A 26,354-nucleotide genomic window follows, 5' to 3' on the forward strand; every position below is an offset into this window, starting at 1 on the left:
AAATGTCATCACACAGCGCAGGACGCGCCTGCATGTATTGGAAGTTTCTGGAATGTTATCGATGCTTCCATCCGCTGTCTCTGACCGAACCTTGTGTAATCTGATCGCATGTGTGCGCGACGCGTATAATGTAGAACTTTGTGGAAGGCACGCAGGTCCCAGCGATTACTCTGGAACATTCAACGACTGATTACAAAAGCCGACGCGCTTGACCCACTGATCAGATTTTCGACGATCGCCCACTGTGTTCGCCGCTGTCGCCGTTCTTTGAGTGTGGCCTGTTTTTGAGGGCACAAGTTCGCCCAATAAAACGCTAGTCTCGTCTTTCTCAGTTTGGCTGCTTTCTTCACAGTCGCTACCACGTGACAATAGATAGTTAGGGCTCCAACTCGTTGAAGACGTCTTCACAATAGTCCGAAACGTAGCGCCCAGTTGCGTAAGTGATGATACCCATTCTTGATGCATGAGAACGTACAATAATGACACGTTTGCAACGTGTGCCGATTAACTTTGCTCTAACACCCCCCAGTGGAACGCGTTAGTCGAGTGAATTCCCGTGCAAGGTAAGCCGCTGCGAGCAATGATATCACCGGCATGCTTGCAACGGCCGTACGCTTACGCCTTCAACGCTACCTGGAACTTCGTACGCCGCCACAGGTGCATTGCACATATTGCGTGTTCCCGCCACGCGCGTGAGTCATCCATACCATCGCAGGGTCTGAACACTACCAGCTGCCCAAGAGAGGTATTATAGAAGCCTTCATGCCCATACGCACAGACGCACGCTGAAGCGCTGTACGTATTTAACAGTGGTGTTGTATTTTCCCTTTATTTTGCTTTAGCGCATGAAATATATTTCCTTACAGCCGCATGTCATGCGAAAGAGTAAATGCAACATATCCTGGATCATGATGGTGCGCACTTTACAGCATCATCTTGCGTCAAGAACTTTGAAATACACTCAGAATTGTTATTTCTCCCGCTCTTGAACACAAAGAAAACGTGTCTTGCGTAGTGTTGGGCAGTATAGAATCCCTTTATTAATATGTTCAACTATACGCTAAACATGTCGTGCGCGGAAGTCACATGTGCTCTTGACCCTTTTTTCGAAGATTAGGCAAGGTCGATCCAAATAGGTCGCGAAGCTTCGGGCGAAAAGCGGTTCAGTACAGATTGTCACCGACATCAGCATGGGGGGTTATGGGAGCAGCGATTGAAGCGTGACTATGTTTGGAGGGAACAAACATTGGGAAAGAAAAACGCGTTTTTTAATTCAAACGAGCCACAGTTAGATTCATTCAACGAAAATAAAATTCCTAGACAATTTTATACATTCTTGACGAGTTAAGAAAATACAAGTTTAATTTTATTATTATTAATAAATGCATTTCTTTTAAGCGCCCATCGCTACAGGGGGCGTTGACGCCACTATCACTCGCAATGCAACGCACGTCTTGAAATGGGCAGAAAGGCGCACTCGTATCACCTGTTGAAATACGCCCCCCTCACAGTTTGTGCTTTCTTGCTTGTCAAAGTTTGTTTGAATTTGGTGACGTGGGTAGCTTCATTGCTTCTTAACCTGTTCAGTCAAATGTAGTGAGTTACGACCGCCAGATAATTGTGTAGTTGTTTTCGTGCGACCACGCTGGCCGACGGGCTTGGCATCCAACAATAGGATCAGCACTCTACACCTAAAGCTTTCGTCCGCCTCCAAAGAAAGTATGTTCTGTGCAGGGATGCGATTTCGACAACCGTACGGCTGGCCTTTTCCTGAATCGCTTTCCACGCTGAAAGCTCGAAACGCCCATCCAGTCGAATGGCAGGGCATTTGAATATATAGCTCCAAAGGAAGAACAACAAAACAAATTTCGCGCCTTCGAAAAAAATGACGTCACTTCTGCTTTTAACGGACATGGCGTCACATCATTTTTTCTTCCGCCGGAAGTGTTCCCACCACATACAGATGGCGCTAAGCCCCATGGACCGCCGATGGACCGCCATGTTTTGAACGTATGGGCTCCTATGGAAGCTTCGCTACCAGGTACATTTACCTTGGATTAGGTTCCTCCCTAGAAACGAGAAGTGGCTGGCTGCGCGCTCAGCCATTTCTTGCCTCACCCGCCGTGGTTGCTCAGTGGCTATGGTGTTGGGCTGTTGAGCACGAGGTCGCGGGATTGAATCCGGGCCACGGCGGCCGCATTTAGATGGGGGCAAATGCGAAAACACCCGTGTACTTAGATTTAGGCGGAGGGTAAAGCCGTTCAAATGATGGCTTCAGGGATCCTTCGCCCCCTTTGTGAACAATGGCAGCAGCTGAAGGACATAACACTATCACAGCACTTTTTTTAAAGTGACACATTGTTTCACGTAAAGATCAAGCCACAAAGAAAAATTGAAAACATAGCTTATACAACAAAAAATACTGTTGCAGTCTTCTGCACTTAACTAAATTGTACATAGTTTATACAACAAAAAGAGCCGCTAATTCTACGACCCTTAAATGAGACACATCTATACCTTTGCTAGTGTAATGACTTAGAATTCACGAAGAAGTACATAGAAGCATCTGAACGCCATAATCAGTACGAAAGTAAGGAACGTTCCACATTTCTGTATTTCTTGTTTCATAGGCCTTTTTCTTTAAGCAAAGATTCGCCATCTCCGTGAACAAAATGTTTGAGCGTTTGCAGCTATGGCAGTACTCTCGTAGTAGTCTGTATTGATGTCGGTCATTCACTTTGATTATCCTATATCTTTTAAATAGTGGTTCGCTAGGTGCTAGAACTGTAGCTCTGTCTATCAGCCTTAGTATTTTTTTCTGTATTCTCAGTAATTTCGTTAAGTATGCTTCTGTAGTTGTTCCCCAAACCAAATGGCAGTAAATATAAGAACTAAACAGCGCTTTGTATATCAATACAAATCAGAGGCCACAGTTTCAATTACGATGCGCAAAAGGCACCGGTGAGCGTGGCTGTAACAGACACTGGGAATACTTTTTAACCTTTTACTATGCGACTACAATAGTATATAGCTATGACACCAGCCCCGGATAATTTCGCAAGAGTCCCAGCAGCGCTTAGCGGAGAATTGACACCACGGACGAGGACTTGAGCTCCTGCTAGGTGAGGCAGGATGAAAGCACTCCTCTGGATGGACGCGAAGGAGGCACACTTCAGTAGCATGATTACACACATTTGATCTGATATTGGGCTAACTACGTCACCTCGTTCAAACTGACGGACATCTTTGATAATCTGCTAATGAGAAGCCACGGCCTGTAGTTCTTTCTGAACAGCCTGTGGTTTTTCAACCTAATCAAGCCTCCATTTGAGGGAACCAGCTCGGCAGGGATGCTGCTGATGCCACTGCGTAAGAAAGATTCTAGAGGTAAGTCATCAGGAGACAAGAGGCTGACCTTTGCTGTAGCCATCAGAGAAAAATTGCTGGATTATCTACACGGCAATGAATTCAAGATAAACAAGGAAGGAAAGAAAAGTCTAGCCGAGACTTAACTAATCACCACTGCAGGTAGAGCACAGAACACGAGAACGGCGAAACGGCGGCCATGTAGAAGCTGTTGCTGCCTTTTTGTTGTAGCCTCTCACACGTGTGGCTCCTACTCACGATGGGGCATTGGCCAAGAAATGGGTGGATTATTCCAAATTATTATGGAACATAAATTTCCTAATATTTATAGAATTAGCGTTGAGTAGCGTAGAACTACCTGTTAAAATAAAATCAGGAAGGTCTTATGGAATGAGTCATAATTAAATTAAAAGTAAAAAAAAATTCAGGCCATCCGTTTAGATTCTGTAAGGAATCTTTGGACAGCGAAGCAAGCATCTCTGCGGCTGAATCCCAAAGTGGACGCCCCGAATGAAAGAATAGCAGGTTTTGTCAAGTCTAGGCCAATTCTTCGAAAAGGTGTTTCCAACAATCTTTTTCTTGCGGCCGTAAAGCGGCGACAAGGTAGAAGGAAGTGGTGTACTGTCTCCTCCTCATTACAATATGAACAGAGGGGTGAGGGAACCAAACCTGACCTGTGAAAGTAGAAATACAGGGAGGCAATGTGGCAACGCAACATTGTGAGAGAGACCTCAAGCTTCTTTGTGTTACAGGATTCGCTACCCGAAGGAAACGCCAGGTGCTTATAATCTGAAGAAGGAGTCAGATCTCGGTTTGATAAGGCCATTCTTATCGATCGCATCCAAAATCTTGCCGCCGTGATCTGTGCTGTCACTGGTAGAATAGGAACAACAGGGCCGGATAGTGATGCATTTGCCAGTGAATCGCCAGTTTCATAAAAAAAACCTTTATGACCAGGCAACCAAATCAAATGAACACATTGCACATTGGCAGGAACAAGCAAGTGGAAGAGTTTTAGCATGGGTGAATGATTTCAGAGGTAAGGCAAGAGCATACAGAAAGGGAGTCAGTAAAGATAGCAGCTGTTCTAATGATTTGGTCTTATGCCAAAAATACACCGTCGTAGTCATAGACGCAGAGCTCAAAATCAGAACCACATGCAGTATATACACCAAACACTCGGAAATAGCGGAGGAAGTTGCGATTGAGCTGACCCTCACAGAACAGGAATGCGAAGTCGTACTAAGTGACTCGCAAAGGGAAGTAAAGAATTATGCCAGAGGTCGAATTTCCAAGGAAGCCCTGTCCGTTCTGGCCCAAAGCTGGCACATCCAAAACCGCGAGCTCGATGATCATATGGTTCCCCGCGCACGTCACTACGGAAGGCGACGCGCTCCCAAACCTAAACGAGACGGCGCACCGGACGGCGCGAGACATGACCCGCCGCGCCGAACAGGGCAACGCCTCTCGCACGATAACGAACGCTTCTCGACATGAACGGGACAGGCTCACCAGATAAAACGACATAACCAGTGCATATTTGAATGCCAGATGGATATACCCACCGCCGAGTACTAAACTGAACAGGAGGGAGGCCGTCGCCTGGAGACCACTCCAGACGAACACCTTACCTAATCCATTCCCTCTTAAACGTATCTTCCCAGATAAACATCAGGACGACACGTGCAAATTGAGCCAGGAAGGACCAGCAACACTCAAACACATGCCGTGGGAGTGCAATTTAGGTATAGGAGGGATGGCAGTTACTCCGGAGACCCTGTCATCGAGGCAGACCACTGCTCTGCGCAGCTCAGATCTCGGAATACAGATGTGGGCAGTCCAGCGAACCCGTGCGGCGGCGTTGAGGCAGGACCTTGACGTTCCCCCGTGGAAGGCCTGAGCCCGGGTCACGTTAAACCTTGCCGGACGTACAAGAAAGTTGTATACATCAATCCATCCATCCATTTACGTAAAGCTAGGATTACTGCTAAAACCTGGGCGAGAAAAAAGGCACAAACTCAGGCAATCTCACAGGAAAAGACCAGTCGAGTGCAGGAGAAAATATTCCAATGCCAGTTTTTTCGTCGCAGTGCGATGCATCTGTTGCAATGATAATGTTTGTTTCTAAAGGGCTTAGGTGGTCCTGCAACAAGACGTTTAAAATGCCGTAAAGCGGGGGCTACATGGGGCGTTTTTCTCCTGCGATTATCGCGTGTCGAAAAAAAAAAAAACGCGCTGGCGGGACGCCGGTCAGGCTACATGAGGCGTACGAGTGGCGAACGCCGCCGCAGTGTGGCCGGACAAGGCCAAAATGTTTTAGCTGCCACTAAATGAACGAACAACGCTTATATGTTGTTTGCTTGTGTTATAATTAATAAATTATGCAATAAATACCGCACTAATATGTCTATACACGTTACCAGGTATGTTTAGTATTGTATCGTAATTTTTGCGGATGTTCAGCGGAGAGAGTTGGCCGGAAATGTTTCGTGTGGTGACCTTGTGCGACTGAAACGGGTGTGCGGATTGCGCAGAGTTTCAGCGCACGCGCGCGAAGTGTTCAAGGGACGGCAAGGAACGGTGAGACGGCTGGCCGCTCCCGCCGAAAACAGACGGAAGTGACTCCGACAGGCACTTCCGGTAGCGTCAGACGCGTGCGCGCCGCGTCAAAATCTAGCCTGTCCTGATCGGCGGTGGTGGGCGTTTTTCTCGACGCCGGGCGTCAAATCGGCGCTGTGAGGCGAAAATCACCTCAAAAACGCTACATGTATTCCGGGCTTAAGGGAGTAGTTTCGCGTGGTTTGGCAAAATGTCATCAAACCTGATCTCCGGGTAAAAAATAATTATGGAATTTCGACCACCTGCGGTTCTTTAACGTGCACCTAAATCTATGTACACGGGTGCTTTCACCCCCATCAAAATGCGGCCACCGTGGCCGGGATTCGATCCCGCGACCTCGTGCTCAGCAGCCTAACACCATAGCCACTGAACAACCACGGCAGGTGAACACCAAGTAATATGAATGCGTATTATTAGGAAGCACATTGCGAAAAGGCACATTTAGTGGTTCAAGTATTGTTTGCACAAATATAATCTATGGTGTATGAAACCTGGGCCAATGAACAGGAAAAATAATTTCTTGATCGGCGATGAAAATTGCTTGAGGACGGTTTAATAGTGATTCATATAGTCTTAAGAAAGTATGAACGGACAGATGGTGCAATCGGCATAAAATGGCTGGGATTCTTGCTTCGAGGTATAATACGGCATTTGCAACGTATTTTGGAAGACCTAAGCACAGACGTAGCGCTTCTCGTTCAAACAAAACTAGCGGGCGAAGCTGGTATGATGGAACACCTCAGAATAAAACTCATCCAAATTCTAATACCGGACCAACGTACGTTTTATATACCATCGAGAGGTAATTTCTTCGCATACTGGTTCTTCGATTGCTCAACTTGCACAAAATGCGCATTGTACGAGCTCCTAGCTTTTGTCGCAATATATTCAATAAGCGGCCGCCAGTTAAGATTTCCGTTGTAAATAACCCCAAGGTACTTCAGTGACTCTACTTGTGGAGTATCTTCAAGATGATAGTTAAGCGATATGTATACTGCGTCTTTAACGGGAAAAACAAGGATAGCACACTTATTAGCATTCGGGTTTAAGTGTAAGCTATCCAGCCAGCCTTCCAGTTCCAGTTGCGAAATTTAGTAAAGGGAATATATGTCTCTAGCCACACAAAAAAAGCAATGTCATCACCATAAACGTAAGTACTGATTCCTGGGTGAACGGGGATTCTCCTCAGTAGAATATTAAATAATACTAGTGAAAGTACCGATCTCTGAGGCACACCTCTTGTTTGCTTACGTTTACTAGAAGAACAGCCCCTTCAAAAACAATAGAATTAGCTCTCTTTTAAAAATTCATGCACCCATGCTGCAACATAGCCTGTAAAGCAATGGCTCTGTAACCGATTTGTTAAAATTGTACGCTCAATACTGTCAAAGGCTTTACATATATCTAAGGTGATTAATGCCACGTATTGTTTTTTCTGACTGGCAATGTTAGGGTGACTTTGAAGATCTGCATGCGCGCGCCATATTAAAGGCCAGATTGAAGTCCAATTTGAAAAGGACTCAACTATGGATTTTCGTCAATAAACTTTATTATACGTCCATGAAGCACTCTTTTAATAAGTTTCACTGCGTTTCATGTCAACGCAATTGGTCTGATGTTGTCGATAGTATACTCTGCCCCTTGCTTTTCAAGTAACAGAATGATTTTGGTGATCTTCCATTCTCGGGGAATCCATGCATTACTAACAGAGTAGTTTAGCAACCTCAGAAGTTCACTTGGAGCTTCTTGAAAGAAAATCTTTAACATTGCATTTGTTATTCCGTCCGGGCCAGGCGCTGTAGTTGGCAACCGTGACATAACCTTCGCTACTTCCGAATAGGATATATTTTTGTGGCCGGAAAATGCAGGATCAAAAACAGAAGTTTGAATGCATGTTGTGAACCGGCTCTCCAATCCCTCCAATCCTTTAGCCAATAGCACTAAGGATTCCTGCATTTCCTGTGAGGTATAGACGACTGAGTTTACATTAACGCTCATTGGGAGTCTGTTTCTAAGGCGAAGGTAATTAAAAGAAGCACATTTGTTTCTAGATTTACATAGACACTGCAAATGTTTTTATCGTATTTATATTTTACATGTTTACCAGTACGTTTGAAGGTTGCCGAAATGAATTGATAATCTTTCCAATTTTATGGGCTCTGATTATGGAGAAGATTTTTCCAAGCAGCTATCCTTGTTCAATAAACTCGTGTGCACTCACTGTTCCACTAGACTAGCTGAGGTACGCTTAGCTGTCTGAATTACGAATTCAGACTTTTGTCGGGACATCTGTAACCCTGAACAAATATTCAAGCCGATTTCTTCGTCATTACTATTAGTTAAGGATGCTATGGTGGAGCGCAAGCAGTCTTTAAATTGTTCGCAATTCACAAATATTATGCTTTGTCATTCAACTGATTGTCAAAGGGCAGCAAATTCAGAGAATACCGGGAGATGATCCCTGTTTGTACAGAAATCAATCGTAGTCCAAGATGTCACCGCAACACTTGTTCTAGAAAACGTCAAATCTAACACTGAGCGAGATCGCCCACGGACAAAAGTAGGTTGTCTGATGTTAAGGCATGAAAGATTTTTATCTATGGTACAGTCCCATAGACGTGTCCCACATGCATCTGTTCTGTAACCCCATGACACGTGATGCGAGTTGAAGTCACCAGTAAGGATGACTTCATTTTTTGCAGCTGGCAAGAACACTAATCAGTTGGTATGTACTGTGCACGCCCGTAGGGAAATAAGCATTTATAATCGAAAGTGAATGGTAGCCTGGGATGCTAAGGTGCACTGCCCAAATTTCACATTCTGGAGACATTAACCTGAAAGCTATTTTCGCCTTATGACAGAATTTAAATGGCAACAAAATCATTAAACGACATCCTAGTGAGAGGCGATCTAATCGAAAAGATCGAAAATCTTTAAAGTGAAAATTTTTCTCGAGAGGACGCCAGGTTTCTTGTAAGATTATGACGTCAGGATTTAGATGAGTTAAGCCATTTAAATCTGTTGAAGCAGAATAGAAGGAACGATAGTTCCACTGTAGCACTTTTAAAAAAGCCATAGTGATGATCTAATTGCTCTAATTACTTCAACGACTACCGTCCTAATGTACTATCTTGGATGCCAGAATGAAAAATGGGATTCATTTTTTTTTTGCTGGTATGTGGCCTTCTCCTTGTGAAGTCCGAGCGCGTTGACGTCTTCACACTAATTTTCAATGTCTTCTTCATCGTCTTGTTACCTTAAGAAAAATGACGCAGAGAGATTGCAAGTTCACTGATATTACGAAGCGCAGGCGCCTTAATTGTTGACAGAAAATTGAGGCCATTAGAAGCAAGCAGAATGAAGCAATAAAATGAACATGTTCCTTTTGAGAATCTCATTGCACATGTGCGTTACCCTTGCACGTAACGAATTTCTAGTTCATGGAGATAAATGATGTTTTAGTAGCAGTCTATTATTGTATTCTGAAAGCCAATAAACCAGTATATTTAATATCACATTCGCGTCTATTAGTTCGATTTCTCTCATAGTACCTTGTAATTGTTATTTGAGGTTAAAAAGGCGAGATGAAATGGCTGGCCGTGTGTACCGGAGTGTTCTCCTATGCTTCGGCATATATTGCCACACAGCCATTTGGAAAGTGTAGTATAGTAGTTTCGGCTCAAGTGCTAATGAGTCGAATTGAACAGGGCTGAGATAGGTTGGGTAAGGCCCGGGCTGGGGGTGGGCCAGGTTTAACATTACCGGGCCGAGCTTGGCTGGTCCAGCGCATGGTGCTTTAGGGCCGAGGCGGGGCCCAGGCCGGAAAACGCAGCAATGCGGCTGCGCAGAGGCTTCGCAGTGATTTCTCAGGCACCTCCAAATCGTTTCACCTGGCTCATTTCAATTACAGATTAGAAAGGACAGGAAAATGTGCTGAATGTTGATTTGTGGTACACGACGACGGCGACTCCATGTGTGCGGTCTCCCGTCACCATTTTGGAGTCGGCTACCTCCTATCAGCTGACCAGATCCTTTACATAAAGGTTTCCTGATGATATCACTCTGTGTTTTTGTTGCACTGACATCAGTGTGGCTGGAATTCACTGGCAACAGTCACCACCAGGTACCTGCTCTAAGCGTTGAATGACGTGCCTACATCCAGTACTCTCTCTTTATTTGAACTAGAACGCATTGCTGAACAAGAGTTGCTGAACTAGTACACAACAATAGTCCGTTCGTACTCCCAATCATTCTGCAAATTCAGTTGTCCCAATGTTACACCTGTATATTTATATTCCATCTGTCGTTGCGAGAACATTAACTTCCTCTAAATGCTTATTGCAATGATAGAAGTTTGAACCCCATAGCTGGAATTCTCTTGTTATTAGTTACGCACCGATCATGCGCTCTTCTTTTCAAATGTAATGTTAGGCTACCGTTTGTCACTCGAACGACAGAATTCCAAAGGAAGAAGAAAGCTCGGAGCGACGAACAACTATAGAATGAAGAAGGTAGCGGAAGACAGTGTTTCAGCTAGGGAAGTTGAGCTCGCCAAGTCCCCAATGAATACAAGTCCTTTTCTCAAAATGTTGTCTTCTGTCACATTCCTTGTTATACCACTGTTCATTGTTTGTGACCTGATAATGCTAGTTACCTTTCCAGGGTATTAGAGATTACATTGGTCTTTAGGAAATTAATCCTTTTACCTATCCTTACAGATTGCCGGAGCAAATCCTGCATTTTATGTTTTTCCTTCATGACACTTCTTGTAAGTCATCTTAATGTGACTGAGTAGCAACATATAATCTGAGAACCGCAGGTTATTGTTAATCCATGCCGCTAACTTTTCCCAATCTAGCAAGCTTGCAATGAGTAAAACTTGTTGGGGGGCTAGTTGGTGCATGTTTCTAGAAGAGGGTAATAGCGCCGAAAAAACACAACACACAGCAAGCGAGACGGGACAGGCGCAAGCGAGACGGGATGCGCCTGTCCCGTCTCGCTTGCTGTGTGTTGTGTTTTTTCGGCGCTATTACCAAGCTTGCAATACTTGCATACTTAAAGTAAATAATATTGCCGGGGTTGTACCTTGGAGTCTGACGGCCTTGTTTGTCAGTATGTTTTTGCTTTACTTGAAAGGAGTTATGCAAGCTGCTGAACTTGCGCAGATAAAGGTATTACCTGAGATCTTCACGCATTCTTTCTACAAGCGTTGACCATGCAAAGCATCCATAATTCTTGCTTTTTCCACAGAGGCGAGCGCCTTTGAATTATGTGTAAAATCTGTATAGAGAAACCTATCTTTCGGACACTTCTCAGTGACCAGATGGTTGAGTTGGAGGCTAGTTATTGGTCATTCTTCTTTTCTAAGCCAGTCCCTCTGTTCAATCCTGTCTGATTGAAAATAAGTGCTGCCTGAATTGAAATTTTGTAAACGTATACTATGCACAATATCAAAACCAAGCTTCTTCAGTGCTTTACATGTCCTCTCTTGTGGATGAAATAGATGAATTCTATACTGAATTTTGCATTTCTTAGATTAGGTGTAGTTGCAGACGCCGTCATGATAATGTGTAGTAGTATAGAAGAAACAGAAGTCCCGTGTGTAGCTAGATGAATGATTTTAGAAGAGCACTGCAATAACTGTTAAGATAGAAACGCCAGAATAAAGAACAACAGCAGTATATGGAATATATGGGGGTGCAAAAGGATAGACAGTTGGGCGAGTTGGTAGGGTAACATGATTTTGGCTTCTAGCGCGAAGTGAAACACGGACACAGAAAGGAGCAGACAGGACGAGCGCTAACTCTCAACTAATTTTTTATTGAAACGAAGAACATATATATAGGTGATTGCAAAAACCGTAGCATAAGAACATGACAATGTAAAAAGTATCAGTTAAACATATCAGTGGGTATGGAAGTCAAAGAACAAAAATTATTTTAGATTAGTACACGAAAATTCTTTCTAGACACAGATGCCAAACCACGAGGGAAATTATCGAGGCTTTCCACATAAAAAGATTAGGAGACACTTGCGTCAGTCATGCTTCGTTGTCTCTGTTAGATTGCGAATTCCAGTACCTTCGCAATACGTGTACTAATCTAAAATAATTTTTGTCCTTTGACTTCCATACCCACTGATATGTTTAACTGATACTTTTTACATTGTCATGTTCTTATGCTACGGTTTTTGCATTCACCTATATATATGTTCTTCGTTTCAATAAAAATTTAGTTGAGAGTTAGCGCTCGTCCTGTCTGCTCCTTTCTGTGTCCGTGTTTCACTTCGCGCTAGAAGCCAAAATCATATATGGGGGTGTAGGAATTTCGTACCTTAAATGCTCGCTGCCTTTCGTTCGCAATCCGTTACTTGAAACCTTCTTGGGAAACAGGAGAACTGCGAAATAGTTCTGCGTGATCCCACTAAATCATGGCATGATTTCCCCGTCTTCGGTACAGTTCAAACCATGGAACCTTACAAAGGTAGACTGTGCAAACTAGACGTAATACAGTGATCATTCTGAAGCGTCGTGTCAGGTGTGCACTGCTGAGGCTGCGTCACTACCTGGGTTCTATGAATAATTATCCGTTCAGTTCTGTCATACTACCCATCCAGAGCAAAGGAAACAGGCTGCTTACTATAGAATATAGTGGTACATCACGGCCGTGGATTTCCACATTAAGTAATGACAACAAAAAGGAAAAAAAAGATTTTGCAGCATTCTTTTTACATCACTTTTTATATTGAGACTCTATAAACGGTTATCCTATGTCGACAACAGAACAGGTGCCAAGATGGAAAAACGCGACGAGGATACCCTGCAGTGCAGGACCATAGCAACTGGTTGCACCACGTGATGCGGCGCTTATGTAAAAAAAAGAATGCAACAAATATTGGAAAGAATCTACGTAGCCTTCACCGGCCGAAGTTTCCTGTCGCCAGAATTTCGACATATGCGTTGCACACATCCGCTGTGAGAGAAAAGCACGCCATCAAAGCATGTGCGCAAGTTCGCCGAATACGTCATTCGTTTCCAGCGAAGTGCGTAATTTATCTCCCCGTAGGCTCTGATTTTATTTGATACACTGTAAAAGGCAGGTTAATTCTCGACTGATGCTGTCTCTTCAAAAAGAACGCGAAAATGACGACTAATTCATGCGGCCCCTCCCCCCTGTGTCATAGCTGGGTTTTCCAATACAGGTGTAGAATCTGTCTTGAGGTAAAAATCGCTGTAGTTGCGCGGCAAACTCACCACCCATGAGCGAACGCCACAGCCAGCGCCATAGCCAACGACGTTCGTAGCTTGGCAGATCTCAGTACCCCTCCCGAGTAGTCCCCGTTCCTGGGCAGAAACACAAGTGGTGGATGCGTGCTGTCGAAATCGGAGCAGCACACTTCACACGGTTCACCGTGTCTTATGCGAAGCGTGAATAAATATCCCTTGTTCGCTCTTCCTAGAATTGGGAAGTTTTTATCCCCATGGATACCAACTTCTTCGGCATTCGCCGCCGATATCTGGTCTGATATTTATTATGCCGGAGCTTGCAGGACTTGAAGTTCAAAATGAGACTCGTGGTGTACATCACCCTTCAAGTGCAAGTATGCCAGAGAAAAGTTAACTGCGATTTCTGCCCTTGCAGAAATCGCAGTTAACTCCACACATGTCATAACTGTACCACACATGTCATGATCCTGTACCACACATGTCACCGCCCTGTGGCGTTCTCTTTGTAGGAAACAGATTATTTGTTGTCTATACTTCAGGTTCCCCTGTGCAATAAATATACATGACAAATGGGGGATTATACCGTCTGCGGCATACAACGCTACGTTACTTCTCGAAACAGTGTCGAATTTCGGTGACAGTTTAGTAGTACATTGGATCGTCATAACGCATCACAACCTTTTTCATGACTCCGGTCCACGCTGGTATGCCAAAGTGAGGACGCCTCCGAGTGTTTTAATTTGCCCAAGTAATCGAATTTCTCTAATAGAGTCTTTTGAATATAAAGCTGTTTCTTTGCGGCAAAATATAACTTTCATATTTGTTAGGCATTCATGTTCAAAGGAACTAAGGTCCTACACTAGCGAATCATTCACCAATGGTATTAGTTCGCCACCATTTTTTTCAATGAGTACAAGCGCCGAACCATTTATATCTGCTTTTGGAGGCTGTACTGTTTAGTAACACAAAAGTGAGTTTAGCTCGTACGTAAATGTATCACCATTAACGGAATAGCGGGTTCCCTCAGCTTTGGATGAAAGTGGAAATGCTAGTAGCGCCGTCTTGTGATGCTTTCTCCAGTCCCAATCTTAACTAAATTATTTTGTTACGTGCACTTTCTCACAGAAAAAAGAAAAAAATAAAGAAAGGAGGACTGCATTTTAACGCCCATGTCTCAGTGAACCTTTTACACCAGCAAGTAACTACGATAATGTTGGTCACTGCTCTGTGTCCTCTACACTTAAACTCTGCACCGCGAGATGGCACCGTCAGTGCAGTTGCAGCCCACAAACGCCTCTGGTAATTGGATATTCCGTAAACAAAAATACATCTGCGTGCGGACAGGCTAACGCTGTCTCGTAATTAAAATTGATAGACTTTAGATTCAGCCCTTACAAACAGCAGAATCATTTAAACAGCATTATTACCCACGAGAAAATGCGAATTTAATTTGGGGATGAACTTTCAGATTGCGTAACATAATGAAAATGAAAACCTGAACTAGCCATAACGTTTTCACTTTCGATGCACTGAACGTGGTATGTAAGTGCCAGAAATGCTTTCTATGTTTGTTTTTTGCCATTATTATCCTGTCATTTTTTTTTATGTTAGGGACGTAGCATGAGCGTTTCAGCAGATGGTTTGCCTGAAGCACTGTGGCGAAATATTGTCTCGTCTGAAGTGAAGCTCTGTGCCTTCTGTTGATCCTAAAAACTGGCAAGCAGGGACTCGTCACCACAGATATTTCGGGAGTATTGCCTAACACAGACCAGTCGATCTGGGTATCCTAAGCGCACCTGCTGATGATATAAAAACTGACGCCATGCTCTCTATAAAGGCCACTTAATGCTTCCCTGCAAGTATAGGTTGATTTGGGAAGTGCAGGTTCTGAGCTGACATTGTTTCTTACTCACTTATCTTTCAGGTGGAGTCACTAAAGGTAAAAAAAAAAATTCGTTATGTCTATAAAACAGAGTGCTGTAACATTTATGTAAGTCTTCATACAATGTCTTTCAATTTTTCGTCTTCGAAGCTCCGGTCACGTATATTTTTCGCATTTTCTTTGTTTCTATAGTCACGGGGAATTTGTACGAACTGAACGCAACGTGTTTGTATCCGATACTGAAGAAATATTGCACGGTGTGTGCAAACCTGCAGCACCATTTCGTGAAAAGAGAAATGGGCACAGTCGCTGCTCTCTTCATGGCAGAAACGATAGGCCGCTTCAGATGCTTAACTCGTGAAACTGGTTGACACTTACAAGAAAAATTAGCTCATGGTTCCCACTCACGTGCATAGGTTCCTCAATATGCAACTTTTATCCGTAGGCGCCGGATCACTTAGAAGTTAGAGACCAGAAGGCCGGGAGGTCAACCAAGCTTGTGCATGAAAGCTGCGAAGTGCGTGCCGCTTTTGAAATAGTGTCATTTCTATGAGTGCGGTTAGCACCTGCCAGGGTTAAATTTATATGGTGATGCCACGTTAGGTCAGACTGGAAATGAAGGTCAAGATATTTGTAGGAAGTGGAAGACTCAATCGTGCTGTTATTAATGAAGTAGGTGTTTTCGATTCGAGACTTGCGGCCGTTAAATGTCATTAACTTGGTTTTAGAGATATTAAGCGACATTACCCATTTGGAGCACCATAAGGCAATTGCATCAACGTCAGATTGCAAGCATTGGCGATCGATATCAGAGGAAATTGTGCGGTAAATTACGACATCATCGGCAAAGAGATGAACCTAGGACGTTACGCAAGAAGGAAGATCGTTAATATATATTAAGAAAAGTAAAGGACCTAGCATGCTGCCCTGGGGGACACCGGAAGTAACGTGGGCAAAAGAAGAATTGTAGTTGGTAGCGGAAGTGAACTGGAGCCTGGAGGAAGGAAAATCTTTAACCCATGCGAGGACGTTAGGGTGAATGTTTAGGCATAAATGTTTGAGAAGTAATCTGGGGTGCGGAACGCGATCAAAAGCTTTGGAGAAATCAAGGAAAAGTGCGTCTACTTGTAAACCAGCGTCAACGGATGAATGTAAGTCATGAACAAACCCTGCAAGTTGTGTTTCACAAGAGTAGCCCTTGCGGGAACCGTGCTGATACTGGTAGATTATGGTGTGGCTTTCTAAGTATTTAGCAATTTGGGATTGAATTACGTGTTCCATGACCTTGCATATGGTACTTGTTAGCGAAATAGGTCTGTAGTTGCATGGTGAGCATGTGGACAAAAAATAATTGTAAGTTTGGACCACTTCACAGGAATGTTTTCCTTAGATCCTCAGGGGTCTGCATGCATGCCGCTGCGCCTATTTCCCTTAGATTTCTGTACAAAACGTTGAAAACATATCTGAAATAAATCGCACTGACTAGGAGCAAGTGATCAGGTTGACGCACAACATGGCAGGATCGGTGCGAAAGCTTTGTTGAAAGAAAGGGCCCAATGTAGAAGAAATATGCTCACGCAAAACTCTTGGTTGGGATAGTTGGTTCATGCTTGAAATAGTAAAGGCAAGGTGCAGAAGACCAGGACTCAGGAAGAAAAACACAAACGACAGGACCGGCGCCACCTGGAATACAGCAAACCTCAAATACAGGTTGTCGATATAACTAGCTGACATACTAATTCCATAGGAGGCCTAACATCACGCTGTCTAGATGGCAAGTACGTTAGGTGAAGGTTGCATGATATTTGCGTAAATTTATGGTAAAATATAACCTCTTCCGCCGCGTGTTCTGACAAAAGGAAAAGCTTTACTAATGGGCTATGAATATGTCAAACTTCTGACCCGCTACTGAACGGTCTCATTTATCTCACCGTAATCTTTGTCATGCAGGCCTACGTGCCTGCATGGCATGTTTGTTTACTGTTAGACAGTTTGACAGCTCCTGTGATCTCATGTAAGCGACATGACATAAATGCTAAATTGTTTAGCCTCAATGCGTTCGTTTTATTTTTATCTGTCCGCGAAAATGAACATATGACATGGATTTCACTCTCGAACGTCAGCGTTTAATAAATGCGTAGGCTGGTTATACTCATAATCAATGTTGGAAACTTATTCTGACATGATATGGCGCATTATAAAGCATTGTTTATACGTGGCACTACGAATATGCATTCGCCAAGCGCAAGGAGCCACATTGGTTAGTACTATAAATTCTGTGAAGAACATCCTCGAAAGTGCATCTTCGTTTTTCGCTACGAAGGACCACTGTGCATGGTAAGTTGGGTATCCTGTTGCAGTTGCGGGTTTTCCTTATTACTCCTGCGTTTTACGCCACCTATAACTGACACCTCTTTTGTCTACGCAGTTCCCAGAGATACGTGGCTTTCAAGATGAAGTACTACTCTTCAGTCGTTGCTTTGCTTCTAGCGCTGGCTGGTATGAAATTGCAGAAAGCAAATTCTAAACTTCGCCCGACACATTTAGCCTGCTGCTTGTAAACTCGAGCCTTATGGCGCATTCACACCGAAGGCGGGGCAGGCAAAGCGGGCAGGCGGAAAGCGGAAAGCGGCGAAAACCTCCTCGCCGAGCGGGCAAAGCAGGCGGAAAACGCGGCGGGCAGCCCGATCGCTCTCGGACCGATTTTTTCCGCCCCGCCGGAGCTTCCCGCTTTCCCGCAGCCAACCAGGGCTCGAGGAGACAAGCCGACTCAAAAGGCATCCACCGAGACAGCTGAATTTTGCGCTGCACTTTTGATCGACACCTTGTTGCGCGATGCTATGTGACAAGAGACACGACGTACTCAAGGACACTGAATACAAGCATCAAAGCACTGGCATGACCAATTCGCTCTCGTTCTTGCAAGGCGGGGCGGACCCACCAGCGGTGTTGGCGGGCGGTCTTCGAGCTTTCTGCTGCTCGTCTTGAAAAGGTCCTGAAGTGGCGGCGAGTAGAATGCCAACTATTTCGTCTTCTTCGTCCGAGCTGCTTCACAAGTGGTTAGCATGCGCGAGCGGTTGTCCAGAAGACGGTGGTGCGGTGACGACGCTCGCGCGCGCGCGTTGAGGACGGGCGACTGGTGTCAAGAGATGGCGACACGTGTGCCACGAAAACGCCGGATGCTCCGCCCTCGCTGCCACGCGGGCCGCCAGGCAAGCCGTCCGGTCTGAACAGGCGCGCGCGCTCACCGCCTTGCCGCGTTGAAAATCCGCTTGGCCGCTTAGCCGCTCCGCTTTCGGTGTGAATGTGCCATTAGGAATCCTATTGCGGTTACTCTTGGGCTCAATACAATACGATTGAAATGTCATTTTTTCCTTTGACTTTTCACTAAGCTTTCTCATAGTACTTCGTAAGCGCATTGTGACGTGAATCACGAAATGATTCAGTGCATGCAGATGACGCAGATCTCACGTAGTGTGATGACGATCCTGTAGTGTGATGATGAAGTTTTGATGACCCACAAAGGCAAAATGTCTCATACGACTCGATCGCAAAAGCTTGAATATTTCACTCACGAATGTATCACTCGCCTATAACGGTGGCCATTCTCCATATGGAGGATTTTTATCCAGGAATAAAAGCTGCTAAGTTGGAAGACACGCGATTCGCCTTTGACAAATGCGCCTCAGAGATAAAGGGCGAAGTGAGACGTGCAGAGAATTTTGGTGACGAACGCCTCCCGTAACTTCTGTCTGTATGGTCCCGTGGAACATCACGCATGCTCGATATTTATTAGTAAATTGTCGCTACGTGACCTGCCTAGCACGCCAGCGGTTTCAGACTGTTAGACTGCATGAGGGAATTTTTTAGAAGTGGTTTACTCTATTTTAGACGTGATCCCTAGTGTGAATGATTAAAGCTTCGGCCTTCTGCGCTGTCAGTTGCAGGTTTAAAGCAACCATTGAACGCGTACTCCCTCTCCCTTTCTCTATGCATACATACATACATACATACATACATACATACATACATACATACATACATACATACATACATACATACATACATACATACATAATTTTGAAGAAGTATCTGTACGCCTGATACGCAGGTAGTGAAGACAGAAGGCGCACGCTTACGAAAGCATCGTACGTAGGCTAGTCAATTGTGAATACGCCCTTTGTCCTGTGTTCTTACGTGTAGTGTGTCTTGTATCGCATACAAACTCTGCGAAATACTGCACATACTACGCCTGCAGTAATCGATTTTATGCGAATCATTTGGTAGAAAATGGGCTGTACATCACTGAAGACAAATTAAACATCACGAGAAAGCCGAAATACTAGATTACGCTCCCCAAACGTTCTACATAGAGGAGGATCCATGAATCATCATGAAACTAGGAGTAAAAAAGAATATCACGTCAGTCTTCCCTTAATGATGAAAGAACTCACGCTACAAAATATTAGATTCTTTGTTCCTATAACTCAGCACTTGTTTCAACTTCGAACCACTGTCATAAATGCACCGAATTTTTATGGCTGTACATGAAATGTTCTCAGTCGGAGGAACGGGGGATGTTGACACGGCATGCAGCGGCTCCTACATGCACCTGTAAAAGACTGTGGGCGTTTCCTCCTACCTCTTCCACATGTTCGTGCTCTGCCTGCGCCGAGATTTGTCTGCATTTCACCCTTCGGGCAGTAGAGTTGCCTTAAGTTTGCTTCTGGTTCCGTACAAATACTTCATCTTTGCATCTGTACTTGGACTATCACTAAGAAGACAAATTAGCCAGCGTGATAATTGTGTGATTATTCATGTACGCATGCTTCCTTTTGATGAGGCATGGAAGGTAAGAATAGACGAGTTATTTGATATTTCTCAAATGCTTGCTCTGCCATGGGTGCAGTTATCATGGACCTCAGCTCCGGGCTTTCGCCAAGTAAGGACTTTCGCACTCCATCTGATTCTATTGGTGAGTAGTTGGAGGTCCGAATGTGCATGCTGCAATCTCTTGCAAAAGCAGATTATGCGCAATTTCTGTAGAATGCCAAGAGAAATAGACAAGCGAGGAATGATTTGCTCTTGATGCGCGCTCGTGAAATAACATGCAGGAAATTACGCTAGTGCGTGCTTCAACCTTATCGACTTGATGCTTGTATGTAGTCGTCGTGCCGGTCAACGCGGCATGGAGAGCTAGAACCTCCATAATACCAGTTACCAGACGGCATATACTTATGTAAATTTGCCTTTCACGGAAAAATGATAGGTGAAATTTATGAGGTAACAGTAAGGTCGGGTGCGTACAGAAGCATACTGCAAGAGGACCTGGAGCAGCTGCGCCTAAGCGAAATGTCGCTTGAACAGTCGCTAATAAGTAGGTGCTCTTTCTTTCTCTAGCAGTTAGCAATACGCACGCACGTCCTGGCAATACTTCTGCACAAGACAGTTTTAGAGTCATGCCGGAATCAGAAGAACATATGTGTAAAAACTTCATCCTTTACAAAGGCAAGGAAGAAAAAGGACAGCGCAGTACTTTTTATCTGCAACCCTAACACATCGCACACTTTACTTATGCGGGATGCTATATTCCGTACTTTATGCAATGTTTTCCAATGGAGTGTACTATTAGCTCACCAACAATTACGGGAGTCTGTGTTGCTCTTTCTTGACCCACGTCCTTATTGTAAGCTGCAGCTGGCGCGTTTCACGTATTGTTCCGCAAAACACGTTGGTGCATGGTTTTTTATATTAAATGCAAAGATTATTGCGATATCAATTTTATCGACACACCAGGAAAATTTCTGCCGTCCTCATCCTCGTCGGCGTCTCCATGAGATTCCGTATCCAGTACAATTAAGTGCGATAATATCGCGCCCGTGTGCCGTATTCTATTGGTGTGAGGGGAAACATGGAAGTGTAAGCTTAAAGGACGTCTGCTTGTTGCAGCGGCGTCTTCTCGCGCGCGCAAGAAGGTCTGGAGGGCAGGTGCCGACTTTTCATGCGCCCCAAGCGGGAAGAGGGGAGATGGGCGCACATTAGGAACTGGAAGTGAAGCGTGCAGGATAGCGCACGTTTACGCCTCTGCTCTGGCTGCGTCGCTGCATCCGCATGCTAATTGTGGCAGGGCGCGTTCTTCCTCCTAAAGAATCGGCCCAGCGTATTCTTCCTCTTGTTATGTAATATCAGCAATTGTAGTGTTCTGTCTTCCGTTTGCTTGCACCATCTTTTCAGCTGACCGCTCCGGGGACTCGTCTGATCCACCACTCATGTCTTATACCACACTCTATTATAACGTGAGTTGCATGCGCTTCGAGTGTTGTCTAATCTGCCCTTTGAGCACGCTCCTCCATTATTATAGGGATTTAATATCATCCTCCCCTGCCTTTTTGGTTCTTGCTATCTCGTTCATGCGTAGAAATCTGTCATTAGAATTTGATTGATGCATTCTCGTGTATGCTTAAGCAAAATTTCAACCTTCGTGATGTGGGGATCGCTGCACAGTGTTTATTACGCATTTCTACATGCGGCGCTTACTTGGGTCTTGAAGGTGTCAACGTATAGACACGGTTGCCTTCATACTCTTGTCCCCTTTCTAGTTGGAAATTGTGGTTCTGTGAGGGGTTTCAGTGTGTGTTTCTTGAATGAGCAAGTGGCTGGCGTTTCCTTCATTTGTTGTGAGGTTGTAAACTCAAGTTGGATGGATAGCGTTGAAGTTGCCTAGCACGAGTAGAGTGTTGTTTTTGGCGTCCTTGAGCGCCATACTCATGAGGTACGTACAAAAGCCTGAGCTGGAGAGAGAAAGGTGAAGGAAAAACAGGAAGGTTAAGAGAGATATTATCTCCGGCTGGCTACCTCATATCTTGGAAGAATCTCATACGCACGTAGTGAATGTCTGATACGTACGTCTGCTGTGTACCTCAGACATGCGCGCAGTGAACTCAGTAGGCGCACGATTACGAAAGTATATCACGCAGGCTAGTAAGTTGGGATTACGACCGTTGTCCTGTTCTTATGTGTAGTGTGTTTTGTATTGCATAAAAACTCTTCAAAACTCTGCACATACCACACACTGTAGTAATCTATGTTTGGCAAAGCATTTTGTAGGAACTTCGCTGTACAGCATTCAAGGCAAATGTAACAGCAAGAAAGAAACAGCTGCAATACTAGATTACGCTTCACAAGCGTTCTACGACAACGAGAATGCATGAATTGTCATGAAACTATGAGCAGATATGAATATCACATCAGTCTGGCCTTACTGATGCGAGAACTTACGATACCAAATATTAAATTCTTTATTCCTATGACTCAGTGCCTGTTTCAGCATCGAACCACTGTTATAAACGGCCGGAATTTTGATGGCGGTACATGAAGTGTCCTTAGTCGGAGGAACAAGGGATGTTGACACGGCACGCAGCGACTCCTACGTGCACCTTCAAAAGATTTTGGGTGTTTCCTGCTACCTCTTCTATCTGTTCGTGCTCTGCGTGTGCCGAGATTTGTCTGCATTTCACTCTTCGGGCAGTGGGGTGGCCTTAAGTTTGCTTATGGTTCCCTGCAAATACTTCGTCTTTGCATCTTTACTTGAAATAGGACTAAGAAGGCAAATTATCCTGCGGGATAATTGTGTGATTATTCGCGCACACATGCTCCCTTTTTATGAGGCATGGAAGGTAAGGTTAGACGAGTTATTTGATATTTCTCAAATAATCGATCTGCCCTGCGTGCAGTTTTCCTGGACCTGTGCTCCCGACTCTCAACAAGTAATCAAACTGGATTTAATGTCATTGGTGAGTATTTGGAGGTCCGAATGCGCATGCTGCAATTTCTTGCCAAAGCAGATTATGTGCAATTTCTGCAGAATGACAAGCAATATAGGTGAAAAAGGCACGATTTGGTCTTGATGCGCACTCGTGAAACAATATGCAGTAAATTACTCTTGTGCGTGCTGCAACCTTACCGACTTGCTGATTGCATGTAGTCGTTGTGCCGGTCGATGCACTATAGAGAGAAAGAAACGTTTATAGTACCCGGTACCAAATAGACATATACTTACGGAAATTTCTCTTTCACGCAAAAACGATAGGCGAAAGTTATGAGGTAAGAGTAACGTAGGGTGAGTACAGACGCATATTCCTAAGGGGCCTTGAGTAGCTGCGCCTTGCCAAAACATCACTTGAATAGTTGCTGAGTTAATGCTCAATTTTTTCTTGCAGTTAGCCATGTCCACACATGTCGCCACAATACTTCTGCACAAGACAGTTCTAGCGTCATTTACGTACCTTGTTATGAGAGGAAAGAAGGAAAATATGTCTAAAAACCTCATTCCACACAAAGGGAGAACATAAAAATGGACGGCGCAGTACTTTTTATGTGGAACCCTAAGGCGACGCACATTTTACTTGATCTCGAATGGTATAGTGCATACTTATGTGGAAATTGTTTTTAATGGAAAGTACTATTAGCGCACCAACAATTACGGAATTAAGTGTTGCTCTTTCTTGACCTACATCCTTATTATATGCTGCAGCGGGCGCGTTTCCCGTCTCGTTCTGCAAACCATGGTGGTGCATGGCTTTTATGTTAATTGCATACAATATTGCGATATGACCTTTATCGACACACCAGGAAGTTTTCTGCCGTCCTCGTTTTCGTCGGCGTCTCCATAAGATCCCGTATCCAGTGCAATTAGGTGCGATAATATCGCGCCCCTGTTCCTTATTCTATTGGTGGGAGGGAAAACATGGAAGTGTAAGCTTAAACGACGTCTGCTTGTTGCGACGGCGTTTTCTCGCACGCGCGAACACAGGTCCTTAACGTCGTAGTTTACGAAGTAGCTCATGAGGCTATCTTAAACAAAACTTATCGCAAATAAATTGCGGCAATGAACGTACAACTGCATTGGAACCTTTTAAAATTCCAGCACGGCAACTGTAGGCGTCGATACCCTGAGAACAGAAGAGAAATAGTCCCAAACAGAGGGTCTCCTGAGGAATCGGTCTTATCTCCTTCTGTCTTCAACATCACCATGACAGACCTCTCAAAGCTTAGAGAAGATATCACACCTTCATCACGCAGTATATGTCAACGACAATAGCATTTGGGCAACTCGAGGTTCGGATGGACAACAGCAAGACTCGCTACAAGCGGGGGTAAACTATGTCACCAAATACTCCTAAAAGTGCATCCTGGAAACCTCTCTGGAAAGATCCGAGCTGCTCGTCCTCAAACTCAGGACTAAGGACAGCTCAGGACAGCCTGAGCCAAAGCAATAGAAAGAGGATGCCGCACTGTCTTCACTGCTCGCTGGACAGACGCGGCCATGTATCCGAATGGCGAAGGCATAGTAATCAGCATGGCAGGACTCTGACAGGAGCAACTAGTATCCACCTTCAAGAACATGCGCAACGTCGCCACGGCAGAGGAGGCCGCCATTATTCTCGTCATCTCAGGATCTAGACAGAATTAGGACCTATATATTCTTGCTGAGTGTCAATCAGCATGTCGAGCCAAGGTGAACGGCTATCTGTATAAAGGACCATGGGAATCGGGCCCAAGGACTCACTCCAGCTTTGGTGTGCTTTTTTGGAATTTTTAAAGGAAAAGGAACGACCTGGCCGCCTCTTTGCAGAGCCGACATCGGGACCACTCCTTTTCTGCTGCAAGGCTATGCCTATTAATTGCAGAAATAAAGACGTCAGAAAAAGAACCATGGGATATCCTCAACAGCCTGAACCACCCGCACCTCACCACGATAGTCAGCACACCTTGACAAAACCGTCAGCGTAAACCATCATGCACTGATGTGAGCCCGAGGTAACCTAATTTGTGCACTGCAAGAGACGCCTCAAGACTTTAGCATACAAGCACTGTGCACCTACTATGAAATGACGGCATCGTTCGAGAAGAACGGTACCGCCACACCACAAGAGCTGAAGTCATGGCCTAGAGGCAACTCCAGACCACACCTACTATCACTTCACGCTCCTCCACGCCACCTACCCCATCCTTTATCAACTCTGCTGTCCTTTCTGGAAAGAGCGAGCGACCCAAACCACACCACGTGGGCCTGCCGAAAATTTCTAATAATTCCCTCAAACAAAGCGAAACGCGTGAGCAATGGGAGTTCGTCCTGTACTATGATGGCCACTGGGTTCCTGGACGGAAGGCTCAATCCACCACGGGGTTCCACCCCACTCAATGCCTCATCAAATAACGTTTTCTCTCTGCCGCTCCAATGATCTGTGGTGGGTTTGAAGGCCAGCCATCGCGAGATAGCTGATTGCTTTTTTGTTAGCTGTGTTCTCGCGCGCCTAGTTCGACCTAAAGCGGGAGGCGGCACGAATGGAAATTCGCTGGCCTTTACTTCCGCTGTTCGTACCGCGAGCGCTTTCACAGCGAGTGCCGCGGTCATTGAGTGAGACGTGTTGATGTTTGCCTGTGCGTACGTGCCAATGTATTGCAATTAACTTAGTAAGGTAACGGGTACCGCCGTTTATACAGCTGGTAAAACTACTAACCTCTTTGTGTATAGCACTTTACGAGATTGGTATCGCGTTCAGTGCTTCTCCTTTCGGGCGAAAGTAAATTTTTGTTGAATAGCGGCAGTAACTGTTTACGCTAATGGTGTCATTCTGTTTTTCAGGCCGATGGCCAACAGCAAGCGGTCGTCCTTACCACAAGTGCACTTAATCCTGGAGAACCCAGAGCGAACCACCGTATGGCACATACTGCATCGGCTCGGCTTTTTACTGAACGTATTGCACCGTGATGTCCTTGTCTACTACGCTATGTTTATTCTTGTCTATTGGAATAAATGTGCACTTTGCTTCAGAGCAGCATGTCGACAGTAATATTTACAATACCCTCTTACTTCTTGACACCCTGATTATCATCGCAGTTTGCTGAAATTGTGTTGAACATTGAAGAAAAGATGATGGACGCTGATACGATGTCAAAGTGCGATCGGCAGCGAAACGTGCAGGTGTGGTTGTTACGTAGTGAAGTTTTCTGCAATGATTAGGAAATGTTGGTTGCGGCAGCGTCTTTTCGTATTTCTTTTTTACGGCTGCTTTCTTAGCTCATCCGTGCCCTCCACAGTGATCCTATGCAAAGGGAGTGCCCGTTTCGTCGTCGCTTGGTTGTCGGCGACACCGTCGACCTGCACATTAGGCGGGTTAATGTTATAGCAATAAAATTTGAGAGAGACGATTGATGTGCCACCATTTACCTACTTTTCTCAAGTACTAAACCTGCTTG

At 44.8% G+C, this 26,354-nt stretch overlaps 1 protein-coding gene across 4 annotated transcripts in view; it reads left to right on the forward strand.

Annotated features, from left to right (window-relative positions):
* Positions 1-336: 336 nt before the first annotated feature.
* LOC135921090 (protein rpi-1-like) overlaps positions 337-26,354 on the forward strand; it is a 71,934-nt gene continuing 45,916 nt past the window's right edge. Inside the window, exons 1-6 of one of the 4 annotated variants that reach the window (XM_065455420.2) lie at positions 337-436; positions 17,521-17,591; positions 20,002-20,067; positions 21,327-21,388; positions 22,826-22,885; positions 25,741-25,930. In XM_065455420.2, coding sequence (XP_065311492.1) covers positions 17,546-17,591; positions 20,002-20,067; positions 21,327-21,388; positions 22,826-22,885; positions 25,741-25,866 — 360 coding nt within the window. In that variant the 5' untranslated portion in view covers positions 337-436; positions 17,521-17,545 and the 3' untranslated portion in view covers positions 25,867-25,930. Of the gene's footprint in view, positions 437-486; positions 746-15,032; positions 15,150-17,520; positions 17,592-20,001; positions 20,068-21,326; positions 21,389-22,825; positions 22,886-25,740; positions 25,931-26,354 lie in introns of those variants that run through there. The other 3 variants (XM_070533823.1, XM_065455419.1, XM_070533822.1) reach the window with 3 other exon arrangements.

Source organism: Dermacentor albipictus, chromosome 2 (genome assembly GCF_038994185.2).
Source record: "Dermacentor albipictus isolate Rhodes 1998 colony chromosome 2, USDA_Dalb.pri_finalv2, whole genome shotgun sequence".
In the NCBI taxonomy this organism is placed as follows: domain Eukaryota; kingdom Metazoa; phylum Arthropoda; class Arachnida; order Ixodida; family Ixodidae; genus Dermacentor; species Dermacentor albipictus.